This window comes from Ranitomeya variabilis, chromosome 8 (genome assembly GCF_051348905.1).
Source record: "Ranitomeya variabilis isolate aRanVar5 chromosome 8, aRanVar5.hap1, whole genome shotgun sequence".
In the NCBI taxonomy this organism is placed as follows: Eukaryota; Metazoa; Chordata; class Amphibia; order Anura; family Dendrobatidae; genus Ranitomeya; species Ranitomeya variabilis.
Window position 1 is genome coordinate 210,815,523 of NC_135239.1, and position 14,827 is coordinate 210,830,349.

Consider the following 14,827-nt stretch of genomic DNA (forward strand, 5'->3'; position numbering starts at 1 on the left):
TTCTTTTATGTCTCGGTCTGTAAGTCACCTTCTGCTTAAACCTTTCATAGGTGATGAAGACGTATCACATGTACCACGTAGAGAGCATTAATGCTGAGAGCAAACTGAAGGACGCTGAGAAGCAGGAGGAGAAACAGTTCAGCAAATCTGCAGAGCTCGGGCCCAACGCCCTGCGCCACGAAGACAGACAGCAACGACGCAGCTCTGCTAAGAAGATTGAAAAGATGAAGGAGAAGGTGGGGGGCACTGTACGGTGCGGGATTACTGCAGGCACCAAGGGGTTAAATGGCACAGGCGCTGCAGGAGACACAGTGAAATAAGGAGACATGTACAGATATATGCACACACAATAATCTTCTCGTTATGTCTTAAAGAGACAGATTCTTTTTCTGCATGCTACATCTAAAAAGCGTAATCACACCATAACAATAAGTTATACAACTTTCTAATATACTTTGTGTTTCAGTTTTTCACCATTTTCATGATTTCTGCTTGGTGTCAGAGAATAGACCTCTTATTTGTGGCTCTGATACACTGTGACGGACCCTGCACCTGTGTGAGCAGCACCGCTAGCCTGGACTTGATAAAAATAGTGACACGTCCTCACAATGTGCAAATATTATATCTAACAATTGTTTCAGTCTGTGGATGTGAATACATATATCATTCCATCCACTGACAGCAAGCAGAGATTTTGAGAATAGTGAGAAAATTATGAACAGAACTTTCATAGTAGAATAATTAAGCTTTAGTTATGTACTTTTACCTTCTGAAATTGGCTGCCCGGGGGAATAAGCCGAGTGCGGGACAATGTAACTCCAGAGATAAGTAAAATCCATGGTAATCCTGCTGTTCCTGACTGCTCTGTTTTCTGGATTATAAAATAATCACATGTTTTCCAATTCGAGAAATTTCATCATTTATTTGTTTCTCTGCTCCGTCTTTTTTTTTTTTTCGGTTTGTGAAATTTCAGATTTTTTTTTTTGTTTTGGTTCTCAGTAAAACGAAGTGTTGGATTATTAAACTCCAAATTAAAGGCATATTACTGTCTTATAACATAGAATGATACATTAATAGATTAATCATAATGTAAATTGTAATCTACTTTTTACCCCCTTTCATCATTTTGTTTTGCAATTTCTGATTTATGTTTTTTTTTTCTCTCTGGATTTTAGAGGCAGGCGAAATACTCAGAGAACAAACTGAAATGCACAAAGGCCAGGAATGAATATCTGCTGAACCTGGCGGCCACCAATGGAAGTATCGGCAAGTACTACATCCACGACGTGTCCGACCTCATCGATGTGAGTGCTGAGATATCTGACCTGCATCGCTGCCCTGATTATCCCTTATAGACAAACAGATTTGGGGATTAATGTACACAAAGTTTAAATGGAAAGTTTTAGAATTTTTTAAGTCACTTGTCCTTGTGGCTGTATTGTCATTATTTGTGCCATATTTATCATAGTATCGCCTGTAGTTTGGAGAATCTTTACATATGGATTTTCCACTTTTTACACAACCTCAAAGTGATTTTGTCTGACATTTTGAAAAAGTTGCATGTCATCTATATGGATGAAACTCTGAAAATTCTGGTGTCCCTTCTCTTTTGACGGGCTTAAAAACTGTGCAAGACTTTTACAAATATGTCTAAAAACTAAATATAACATAATTCACCCAAATTGGAGCAAAAGAGATGAAGATTTACTCCCTTTTGTGTTTTAACTCCTTACAATTTGCATAATATCTGCTTGTTGTTTGTGAGAGGAGACTTGTTTTCATTTAGGGGCTGGAAACCTGAGCAGATGTAATGGGACTTCAGACTGACACATTTTACCTGCAAGTGTAACAAATGTTCAGCTGTGAACAGGATGAGCTCAGGATGAGGTTTCAGCCGCTGAATGTAAAGAAAATGTTTCTATTCTCTTATAACAAGCAGAGATCTCTACATCGGTGAATACCAAATACAAACTATATAACAAAGTTGTAAAACTATAGGCTGCGCTCTGGAGACTGTGTAGTAGCAACAGATACAGAGAATCCAGTGATGTTTGTATCTCGTTTTTATACAATGAAAAGGTTTTTTGTAACTCTGTACCCTGCTGGAGGGCAGCAGATGGCTTCACTTCACAGCCCTCCCCTGTCTGATGATGATGACCCTCCTCTAATTACCTCCTCTCTGTCACAATGTAATGAGGGGGCTGCTGTCAGCACAGGCCGAGCCCAGGTGTTCTCCGAGTCCCCCGAGACACGCTTCGTTTATGAATGTGCACATACCACGGGCTGTCAGTCGTGTCTGCATGATTTATATTTATGTCAGGAGGTTTATACAGATGTGAACAAGTCATTGTCATTCATCTACTGCGGTCACTGAAAAGACAACACTGCTGCCAGCAATCAATCTCAAAAGGACAAATCCAGTCATATATATATATATACAACCCCTGGAAAAAATTATGGAATCACCGGCCTTGGAGGATGTTCATTCAGTTGTTCAATTTTGTAGAAAAAAAGCCGATCGCAGACATGGCACAAAACTAAAGTCATTTCAAATGGCAACTTTCTAGCTTTAAGAAACACTAGAAGAAATCAAGAACAATAAATGTGGTAGTCAGTAATGGTTACTTTTTTAACCAAGCATAGGGAAAAAATTATGGAATCACTCAATTCTGAGGGAAAAAATTATAGAATCACCCTGTAAATTTTCATACCCAAAAATAACACCTGCATCAAATTAGATCTGCTCGTTAGTCTGCATCTAAAAAGGAGTGATCACACCTTGGAGAACTGTTGCACCAAGTGGACTGACATGAATCATGGCTCCAACACGAGAGATGTCAATTGAAACAAAGGAGAGGATTATCAAACTCTTAAAAGAGGGTAAATCATCACGCAATGTTGCAAAAGATGTTGAATGTTCACAGTCAGCTGTGTCTAAAATCTGGACCAAATACAAACAACATGGGAAGGTTGTTAAAGGCAAACATACTGGTAGACCAAGGAAGACATCAAAGCGTCAAGACCAGAAACTTAAAGCAATATGTCTCCAAAACAGGAAATGCACAACAAAACAAATGAGGACTGAATGTTTGGAGACTTGAGTCAACGTCTGTGACCGAACTGTAAGAAACCGCCTAAAGCAAATCGGATTTACATGCAGAAAAGCTAAACGAAAGCCATCATTAACACCTAAACAGAAAAAAACAAGGTTACAATGGGCTAAGGAAAAGCAATCGTGGACGGTGGATGACTGGATGAAAGTCATATTCAGTGATGAATCGCGAATCTGCATTGGGCACAAGGTGATGATGCTGGAACTTTTGTTTGGGGCCGTTCCATGAGATTAATAAAGATGACTGCCTGAAGAGAACATGCAAATTTACACAGTCATTGATGATATGGGGCTGCATGTCAGGTAAAGGCACTGGGGAGATGGCTGTCATTACATCTTCAATAAATGCACAAGTTTATGTTGATATTGTGGACACTTTTCTTATCCCATCAATTGAAAGGATGCATCCTGCCATAGAGCAAAAACTGTGAAAACATTCCTTGTAAAAAGACACAGAAGGTCAATGCCATGGCCTGCAAATAGTCCGGATCCCAATCCAATTGAAAATCTTTGCTGGAGGTTGAAGAAAATGGTCCATGACAAGGCTCCAACCTGCAAAGCTGATCTGGCAACAGCAGTCAGAGAAAGCTGGAGGCAGATTGATGAAGAGTCCTGTGTGACCCTCATTAAGTCCAGGCCTCAGAGACTGCAAGCTGGTAGAAAAGCCAGAGGTGGTGCAACAAAATACTAGTGATGGGTTGGAGGTTTTTTTTGTTTGTTTGAGTGATTCCACAATTTTTTCCCTATGCTTGGTTAAAAAAAGTAACCATTACTGACTGCCACATTTTTTGTTCTTGATTTCTTTTAGTGTTTCTTAAAGCCAGAAAGTTGCCATTTGAAATTACCGTATTTTCTGGTGTATAAGACGACTGGGCGTATAAGACGACCCCCAACTTTTCCATATAAAATATGGAATTTGGGATATGCCCGCCGTATAAGACGGGGGTCATCTTATACGCCCAGTCATCTTATACGGCGTGTGGTTCCCAGGGTCTGGAGGAGAGGAGACTCTCCTTCAGGCCCTGGGATCCATATTCATGTAAAAAATAAAGAATAAAAAAAAAAAATATGGATATACTCACCCCTCCGACGAACCCTGGCTGTCACCGCTGCAAGCGTCTGCCTCCGTTCCTAAGAATGCAGTGAGTGAAGGACCTTCGATGACGTCGCGGTCATGTGAGCGGTCAGGTGACCGGTCACCTGACCGCGACGTCATCGAAGGTCCTTCACTCTCTGCATTCTTAGGAACAGAGGCAGACGCTTGCAGCGGTGACAGCCAGGGTTCGTCGGAGGGGTGAGTATATCCATATTTTTTATTTTTATTCTTTATTTTTTACATGAATATGGATCCCAGGGCCTGAAGGAGAGTCTCCTCTACTTCAGACCCTGGGAACATCCAGGATCGCTACCTGCACACGCCGTACCCGGTGTATAAGACGACCCCCGACTTTTGGGACAATTTTTAGGGTTAAAAAGTCGTCTTATACGCCGGAAAATACGGTACTTTAGTTTTGTGCCATGTCTGTGATCTGCTTTTTATCTACAAAATTAAACAACTGAATGAACATCCTCCAAGGCCGTGGATTCCATAATTTTTTGCCTAGGGTTATATATATATATACACATACATATATATATATATATATATATAATATATATATATATATATATACACACACACATACACGTGTGTGTATATATATATATATATATATATACAGTGCCTACAAGTAGTATTCAACCCCCTGCAGATTTAGCAGGGTTAATAAGATGCAAATAAGTTAGAGCCTTCAAACTTCAAACAAGAGCAGGATTTATTAACAGATGCATAAATCTTACAAACCAAAAAGTTTTGTTGCTCAGTTAAATTTTTATAAATTTTAAACATAAAAGTGTGGGTCAATTATTATTCAACCCCTAGGTTTAATATTTTGTGGAATAACCTTTGTTTGCAATTACAGCTAATAATCGTCTTTTATAAGACCTGATCAGGCCGGCACAGGTCTCTGGAGTTATCTTGGCCCACTCCTTCATGCAGATCTTCTCCAAGTTATCTAGGTTCTTTGGGTGTCTCATGTGGACTTTAATCTTGAGCTCCTTCCACAAGTTTTCAATTGTGTTAAGGTCAGGAGACTGACTAGGCCACTGCAACACCTTGATTTTTCGCCTCTTGAACCAGGCCTTGGTTTTCTTGGCTGTGTGCTTTGGGTCGTTGTCTTGTTGGAAGATGAAATGACGACCCATCTTAAGATCCTTGATGGAGGAGCGGAGGTTCTTGGCCAAAATCTCCAGGTAGGCCGTGCTATGCATCTTCCCATGGATGCGGACCAGATGGCCAGGCCCCTTGGCTGAGAAACAGCCCCACAGCATGATGCTGCCACCACCATGCTTGACTGTAGGGATGGTATTCTTGGGGTCGTATGCAGTGCCATCCAGTCTCCAAACGTCACGTGTGTGGTTGGCACCAAAGATCTCGATCTTGGTCTCATCAGACCAGAGAACCTTGAACCAGTCAGTCTCAGAGTCCTCCAAGTGATCATGAGCAAACTGTAGACGAGCCTTGACATGACGCTTTGAAAGTAAAGGTACCTTACGGGCTCGTCTGGAACGGAGACCATTGCGGTGGAGTACGTTACTTATGGTATTGACTGAAACCAATGTCCCCACTGCCATGAGATCTTCCTGGAGCTCCTTCCTTGTTGTCCTTGGGTTAGCCTTGACTCTTCGGACAAGCCTGGCCTCGGCACGGGAGGAAACTTTCAAAGGCTGTCCAGGCCGTGGAAGGCTAACAGTAGTTCCATAAGCCTTCCACTTCCGGATGATGCTCCCAACAGTAGAGACAGGTAGGCCCAACTCCTTGGAAAGGGTTTTGTACCCCTTGCCAGCCTTGTGACCCTCCACGATCTTGTCTCTGATGGCCTTGGAATGCTCCTTTGTCTTTCCCATGTTGACCATGTTTGAGTGCTGTTCCCAAGTTTGGGGAGGGTCTTAAATAGTCAGAAAAGGCTGGAAAAAGAGATAATGAATCCAAACATGTGAAGCTCATTGTTCTTTGTGCCTGAACTACTTCTTAATACTTTAGGGGAACCAAACAGAATTCTGGTGGGTTGAGGGGTTGAATAATAAATGACCCTCTGAAAAAACTTTTCCCAATTTAAAAAAAAAAATAAACAAAGAAATAACATTCTTTTTTGCTGCAGTGCATTTCACACTTCCAGGCTGATCTACAGTCCAAATGTCACAATGCCAAGTTAATTCCAAATGTGTAAATCTGCTAAATCTGCAGGGGGTTGAATACTACTTGTAGGCACTGTATATATATACATATATATATACATACACATATATATATTATTATTTTAGAATAAGATATATAAGAATATAACTACTATAATACTGCTCCTATATACAAGAATATAACTACTATAATACTGCTCCTATGTACAAGAATATAACTACTATAATACTGCTCCTATGTACAAGAATATAACTACTATAATACTGCTCCTATGTACAAGAATATAACTACTATAATACTGCCCCTATATACAAGAATATTATTATTTATTATTATAGCGCCATTTATTCCATGGCGCTTTACATGTGAGGAGGGGTATACATAATAAAAACAGTTACAATAATCTTGAACAATACAAGTCGCAACTGGATATAACTATAATACTGCCCCTAGGTACAAGAATATAACTACTGTAATACTGCTCCTATATACAAGAATATAACTACTATAATACTGCCCCTATGTACAAGAATATAACTACTATAATACTGCTCCTATATACAAGAATATAACTACTATAATACTGCTCCTATATACAAGAATATAACTACTATAATACTGCCCCTAGGTACAAGAATATCACTACTATAATACTGCCCCTAGGTACAAGAATATAACTACTATAATACTGCCCCCTATATACAAGAATATAACTACTATAATACTGCCCCTATATACAAGAATATCACTACTATAATACTGCCCCTATATACAAGAATATCACTACTATAATACTGCCCCTATGTACAAGAATATAACTACTATAATACTGCTCCTATGTACAAGAATATAACTACTATAATACTGCTCCTATGTACAAGAATATAACTACTATAATACTGCTCCTATATACAAGAATATTATTATTATTTATTATTATAGCGCCATTTATTCCATGGCGCTTTACATGTGAGGAGGGGTATACATAATAAAAACAGGTACAATAATCTTGAACAATACAAGTCGCAACTGGATATAACTATAATACTGCCCCTAGGTACAAGAATATCACTACTATAATACTGCTCCTATATACAAGAATATTATTATTATTTATTATTATAGCGCCATTTATTCCATGGCGCTTTACATGTGAGGAGGGGTATACATAATAAAAACAGGTACAATAATCTTGAACAATACAAGTCGCAACTGGATATAACTATAATACTGCCCCTAGGTACAAGAATATCACTACTATAATACTGCCCCTAGGTACAAGAATATAACTACTATAATACTGCCCCTATGTACAAGAATATAACTACTATAATACTGCTCCTATATACAAGAATATAACTACTATAATACTGCCCCTATATACAAGAATATAACTACTATAATACTGCCCCTAGGTACAAGAATATCACTACTATAATACTGCTCCTATGTACAAGAATATAACTACTATAATACTGCTCCTATGTACAAGAATATAACTACTATAATACTGCCTCTATGTACAAGAATATAACTACTATAATACTGCTCCTATGTACAAGAATATAACTACTATAATACTGCCCCTATGTACAAGAATATAACTACTATAATACTGCCCCTATGTACAAGAATATAACTACTATAATACTGCCCCCCTATATACAAGAATATAACTACTATAATACTGCCCCTATGTACAAGAATATAACTACTATAATACTGCTCCTATGTACAAGAATATAACTACTATAATACTGCTCCTATGTACAAGAATATAACTACTATAATACTGCTCCTATGTACAAGAATATAACTACTATAATACTGCCCCTATGTACAAGAATATAACTACTATAATACTGCCCCTATGTACAAGAATATAACTACTATAATACTGCCCCTATGTACAAGAATATAACTACTATAATACTGCCCCTATGTACAAGAATATAACTACTATAATACTGCCCCTATGTACAAGGATACAACTACTATAATACTGCCCCTATGTACAAGAATATAACTACTATAATACTGCCCCTATGTACAAGAATATAACTACTATAATACTTCCCCTATGTACAAGAATATAATAAAAGAGGTTAACAACTCTTTCTATGCTGGTCAGAAACATGCAGCTCCATTTCAGCTGTGTCTGATTTGGTCAATACCTCTTCCTATATAAATGATATATCAAACCTATATCAAACCTTCTTGTCCCTGCCAGTGAAAACTTCATCTTCCTGTGCTGTAGCTAAGTGTTAGAGTAGCGTTCTTGTAGAAGTGTTCTGTGGTTTGCTGTAGTATGTGTGTGTGTTTCTCTTTGTCCCTATTCCCATTTAGTTTATTCCGCCCTGTCCCTATCCTCCTCTCTATTGTTGGTTAGTACTTTTGTATGATAGAGGTTTTCCGTTATCCTTTTTTTGTCTTTGTGTCTTCTTTACATTACATTTCTGTCTCGTACGTCATGGGGTATATGAGGGGACAGATCAGGGTTTAACAGGAGCATAATATAAGGTCGGATACTCCGGCCTCTCTACTTTTAAGAGTACCCTGGGACAGGTATAGTTAGGGTCCCAGTTTCAGGAACAGTTTGAGAACACCATTCCGTAGCGAAGACTGTCACAGCGTGACATATGTTTACTATAATACTGCCCTTATATACAAGAATATATCTATTATAAATCATCTGACTTGTATATTTGCTGTACTAGATTATTGTGACTTTGCTTATCATTTTTATGACCGTTTCCTTGCTATGTAGTAGTATAAATACATTTCTCTGGATTTTCCCATTTTTCTACTTCTAGATCTCGTCACCGGTCTATAGTGATGATCGCGCTGTTTGTATAATTACATTTTGTATTGAGTTCTACATTGTATCTTAGAGTTGCCGCCATATTAATGTCTGTTTTTTTTCCCCAGTGCTGTGACCTGGGTTTTCATGCCAGCCTTGCTCGCACTTTCCGCACGTACCTCTCGGCTGAGTATAACCTGGAAACCTCCCGCCATGAAGGTCTAGATATCATTGAGAATGCGGTTGATAATCTGGATGCCCGCAGCGACAAGCATAAAGTCATGGATTTGTGCAACCAGGTTTTCTGTCCTCCACTAAAATTTGACTTTCAGCCTCACATGGATGATGAGGTGTGTTGTCATGCTGCTTATGATGACCTCAGTCGTGAAGGTTCTTTAATTGCTAGAATAACTCATGATGCTGCTTTGCAGGTGTGCCAAGTGAGCGCTCAGCAGCCGGTACAGATGGAGCTAATCGTGCGTTACCATCAACTACAATCCCGGCTAATGACCCTGAAGATTGAGAATGAGGAGGTACCTTCCGTATATGAAGTCACTTATGTAAAACTAACAAATTGGATAGAACCTGGTGCCCATAAAAAACCATCTGGTCTTCCATGTAAGGCACAGGGTCTCAAAGCTTACCTGTTTTTCAGGATAAGCCGTCATTTGTACATGAGAAACAACATTATTTCTGGACATTATATAACTTGTATCCTTCAGTTTTCCCCTCTGTTGACTCTAATGTTCAGTTGTCTCTGAGCTAGTGGGCATAATCAAACTGCTATTATGTTTCTCCTACACAACACACACAGACATGAGATTCCTGCTCTCCTGTCTCAATGTAACATGTTCAGAAGCAGCAGAAGAATGTAGGACATTTTACAGCAGGATTGAGCTGAGTAGCTGTGCATCCAGCACTTGGATTAAATAAACTGCTTACTAGAAAGCTGCAGCATGAAGAACATTATACTACAGGACTGAACAATTTAGCTGGAAATCCTGCATTAGGGGGTGAGATACTGTCCTGTCTGAAAGTGTTGCCACCCTTGAAATTGTTCCAGAAAATTACACGTTTTGTTATACACGTTTAATTCCTTTGTGTGTTTTGGAACAACACAAAAAAACAGAAAAAAGGCATGCTGGACATAGATTAAAAAAAATGGGCATGACAAAATTGTTGGCTCCTTCAACTTAATATTTGGTTGCACCCTTAGGAATAAATAACTGCAATCAATCGCTTCCTATAATCATGCACAAGCTTCTTACACCTCTCAGCTGGAATTCTGGATGACTTTTCTTCTTACAAGCTGCTCCAGGTCTCTCATCTGTGAAGTCGCCTCCTCAGAACAACAATTTTAAGATTTCTCCCCACAGGTGATCAAAGAGATTTAGATCTGGACTCATTGTTGCCACTTCAAAACTCTCCAGGGCTTTGTTTCCATCCATTTCTGGGGGATTCTTGAAGTATGATTGGGGTTACTGTCCTGCCGGAAAAACTCATGACCTAGGACGCAAACCCAGCTTTCTGACACTAGGCACTACATTACGGCCCAAAATCATTCGGTAATCTTCAGATTTCGTGATGCCTTGCACACAGTTAGGAACCCAATGCCAGAGGCAGCAAAACAACCCCAAAATATGTTTGAACCTCCACCATATCTGACTGTAGGTGCTGTGTTCTTTTCTTTGTAGGCCTCATTCCATTTTCGGTAAACAGTAGAATGATGTGCTTTACCAAAAAGCTCTATCTTGGTCTCATTTGTCCACAAGATGCTTTCCCAGAAGGATTTTGGCTTACTCACGAACATTTTTGGCAAACTGCAATCTCGCTTTTTCATGTCTTTGTGTCAGCAGTGGGGTCCTCCCGGGTCTCCTGCCATAGCGTTTCATTTCATTCGCATGTTGACGGATAGTTAGCACTGACACTGATGCACCCTGAGCCTGCAGGACAGCTTGGATTATTTTCAAACTTGATTGGGACTGCTTATCCATCATCCGGACTATCCTGCATTGCAAACTTTTATCAATTTTTCTCTGCCGTCCACATCCAGGGAGATTAGCTACAGTGCCATGGGTTGTAAACTTCTTGATTATTTTGCGCACCGTGGACAAAGGCACATCAACATCTCTGGAGATGGACTTGTAACCTTGAGATTGGTGATATCAGGTCCTCAGACAGTTTTCCTCTCCTCTTTCTGTTCTCCATGCTTAGTGTGGCACAGACAGACACACAATGCAAATATTGAGTCAACTTCTCCCCTTTTTATCTGCTTTTAGGTGTGATTTTTCATATTGCCATTGTACAACTGTTACTTGCCACAGGTGAGTGTGAATGAGCATCACAGGCTGGAAATAAAGTTGCTTACCCACAATTTTGGAAAAGTGCCAACAATCTTGTCAGGTCCATTTTGGGGGGTTTTGTGTGAAATTATTCCCAATTTGTCTTTCTTTTCTGTCTTTTTTTGTGTTGTTTACACGCAAGGAAAACAAACATGTTTAATAGTGATGAGCGAATATACTCGTTACTCGAGATTTCTCGAGCACACTCGGGGGTCCTCCGAGTATTTTTTAGTACTCGGAGATTTAGTTTTTTCTCACCTCAGCGGAATGATTTACATCTGATAGCCAGCATAAGTACATGTGGGGGTTGCCTGGTTGCTAGGGCATCCCCACATGTAATCAAGCTGGCTAAAAGATGTAAATCATTCAGCTGCGGCAATAAAAACTAAATCTCCGAGCACTAAAAAATACTCGGAGGACCCCCGAGCATGCTCGAGAAATCTCGAGTAATGAGTATATTCGCTCGTCACTAAAGTTTAACAAAACATGTCATTTCAAAAATTTTCTCAAAGAAAACCTTCATTTTCTGGAACAATATCAAGAGTGGCCACACTTTAGGCCATGACTGTAAAACACTTAATAGAAATATTCAAAATGGAAAATATTAACAGCAGGACTGACAAGTGTTGCTGTGAATCAAGCTCTGGGGTGAGAAAAAAACATTTAATAGAAGTGGCAACACCAGGGAGGACATTATACAGCAGTACTGAGCAACTTAGAAGACAGTATACAGCAGTTTTGATCAGAGTATCTTTATATTCAGCAGTGGGATAGGATAAAACGCTTCCTAGAAAACTGCAGCATGAAGGACATTATACGGCAGGACGGAAATATATAGCTGTGAATCCAGCACTGGGGTGAGATAAAACACTAAGGATTCACTCTCCCAGGTAGGCATTAGGCCTTAGGTAGCAGTGCAGTTTTGGGCCAAACACGTGCATGTTGCACTGCACCAAACCAAACTCAAACATAAAGCCCTAGCCTTGTCCAGGTGCTAACTAAACAGTACAGACCCTGAATACTTCAGGCACTGCTGAGCTAGCCCCAGTTCGGTCAAAGGAAACTGCTATTGACCATAGTAACCACTGACACTTGCAATGTGCTGCACACGGCCTGTGCAGACTCTTCTCAAAGAGATTGCTTGTTTCTTTCTTCAACATCCAGACACATCCAGTCTGCTCAGCCTCCCCAGCAGACTGACTAAGAGAAACAGCTAGCCTGGTTCCTTGCAGGGCTAACCATGTGCACTAATAAAAGCCTTCATAGCTAGGATTTAACCCTAGCCTACCTGGCATTGCTACAACCCCTCCTCATCTGTCCAAAGATGGACTGGGCACCTTCTGCCAACAATCCCCCAGTGCCTTCAGAGATTTAAAAAGACCCAAACGTGAGGCTCATGCTTGATGACAAGAGGGTAATCTTGAAACTTGAAGAATCTGACCCTATTTTTGGATGCTGGTTTTCGGACGCTCTGATTTTTGAACAAAGGCAAAGTTTGTGCCACTTTGACACCCGCAAGGATGGCTTCTGACAGGGCCAACCAGCAAGGGGTTTCAAGTGGGTCCTTACCTTTCCATGGATTTATTAGGTTGCAAAAATATATGTGAAAGGGTTTTTTTTTCTCCCCTGGACAGTGTACTCTATTGTTTACCTCTCCCACTTTGTCCACCACCTTTATAGGGCCTCTTCCACTTGGTAAAGAACCTGTTCTCCCTGGAGCCACTAACACAAGTACCCGATCTCCAGGCTTAAATTGTCTCACTTGGGCCAACCGTATATGACCCCCAGTAGTTTTCCTCTTAGACCTTGAGGAGGCGCTATTTAACTGTCTTTTCACTTTGTCTCCATGAGATAATTTGCTATGCCTGGCCCCTTGTGGAAACAAACTATCGGCACCCGGCTCCTGGGGAACCGCCTTTACATTTTCCTTGGTAACTTTTACTATTAAGTCTCTGAGCTGGGCAGTCCCATAATTGTCCTGGGTCTCCTCCAGGTCAGGTATATTGGCTTACTGTCTCATCCTCCTTTCTAGCCTGTACAGTGAAAGACAATTCTCCGGATGCATCATGTAACCTTGTTACTGTAGCGACTCCTGGCGATATACTGGACTACTGGGTGTTACAGGTTTAGTCCATAAGTCCCAGAAGAATGGAAAGTCATGTCCGATAACAATGCAACAGGCCTTTGACCACTACCACCGAGGATCCATCGTCTGTGCGAATGTCGACCTGGGCCACTGGAAAGTTTTTGATGTTTCCGAGGATACACTTTATTTCCACCACCTTCCCGGGGACTGGCACATGTGGGAGTGTGGCCCCAACCAGGGTCACCAAGCCTCCATAGTGCAGGCGACCAGGCACTTGCACCCAGTTCACCGTTGGCTGGCCCGCATGGGGCCCCTCGTCATAAGGAACAATACTGCAGGCAGGGCAGGCAAAGTAGGAGCAGTGTCGGCCTATGTAGCAGTCCATTGGCTCCGAGGTCAGTGGACAGTTGGCTGATATATGCCCATGGCCATGACCCCTTTACAGATAATCTTATGAGTTGTACCCCTTGAACCCAGAGCCCCAGATCTGACCCCTTGTGGGACCTAGGGCGCCTCTCAGAGGTGATCTTGGCCCCCTTCTTCTAGGTATTCCTGACAGGTGAACTCCAATTCTCTAGACAAGTCAGTGAGTTCTCCACAGCAGATTACCTCTTTAACAGGCCCACCAGGTAATCTGCGTTCTCTGGATCTCCCTGGGCAACTCAGTTTGCATCGGCTTTGGGAATGAGTGGATAAAACAGTCCACCACCACTCTTTCCACCATTTGTGCTGGAGAACAGGTCTCAGGCTGTAGCCATTTTTGCACTGTAACAGGTGCAACATCTAGGACAGAGGAGGCTTGTCCCTTTGGTAGCACCAGAGGTGCATACGTTGTGCTCAGACGTCACGGTGACTCTAAAAACGTGCCACAGTCTCTGCCTCCAGCTTATCGTACTCCTTGGTATCCTATAGGGCAAGGTTGTAATATACTTTTTGCAATTCCCCTGTAAGGTATGGAGCTAGGATCTCTTCCCATTACTCTGGGGGCAGTTTCTCTTGGTCTGCACACTTTTAAACAGAGTCAGAAAAGCCTTGACGTCGTCGTTCTCCAGAGTCATCTTCCGTAAGGCCTCCCGTACCGTTTGCCTCAGTCAGATACCTTCACTTTGGCTGGTGGGTGATGCCATCATCTCCCTAGCCTGGACAGTTTCAGCCAGGAGAGCCATCTGATGCTGCCGGAGAAGCTGCTGCTTCCTGCTGCAGTTGATATTGCTGGATCAGAAGTTTGTTTGTTTCCTGTTGGGTCTGC

At 41.1% G+C, this 14,827-nt stretch overlaps 1 protein-coding gene and 1 long non-coding RNA gene across 5 annotated transcripts in view; one reads left to right on the forward strand and one right to left on the reverse strand.

Annotated features, from left to right (window-relative positions):
- Positions 1–14,827, forward strand: part of SRGAP3 (SLIT-ROBO Rho GTPase activating protein 3) — a 113,486-nt gene that overhangs the window by 69,990 nt on the left and 28,669 nt on the right. For all 4 annotated transcript variants that reach the window (XM_077276742.1, XM_077276740.1, XM_077276743.1 and 1 more), the window contains 4 exons: positions 51–236; positions 1,176–1,304; positions 9,279–9,500; positions 9,582–9,683. In XM_077276742.1, the coding sequence (XP_077132857.1) occupies positions 51–236; positions 1,176–1,304; positions 9,279–9,500; positions 9,582–9,683 (639 nt within the window). The remainder of the gene's footprint in view (positions 1–50; positions 237–1,175; positions 1,305–9,278; positions 9,501–9,581; positions 9,684–14,827) is intronic.
- The window catches only part of LOC143787749 (uncharacterized), a 33,608-nt gene continuing 19,414 nt past the window's right edge, over positions 634–14,827 (reverse strand). Inside the window, exon 3 of the long non-coding RNA XR_013218457.1 lies at positions 634–871. This is a non-coding gene — a long non-coding RNA (uncharacterized LOC143787749). The remainder of the gene's footprint in view (positions 872–14,827) is intronic.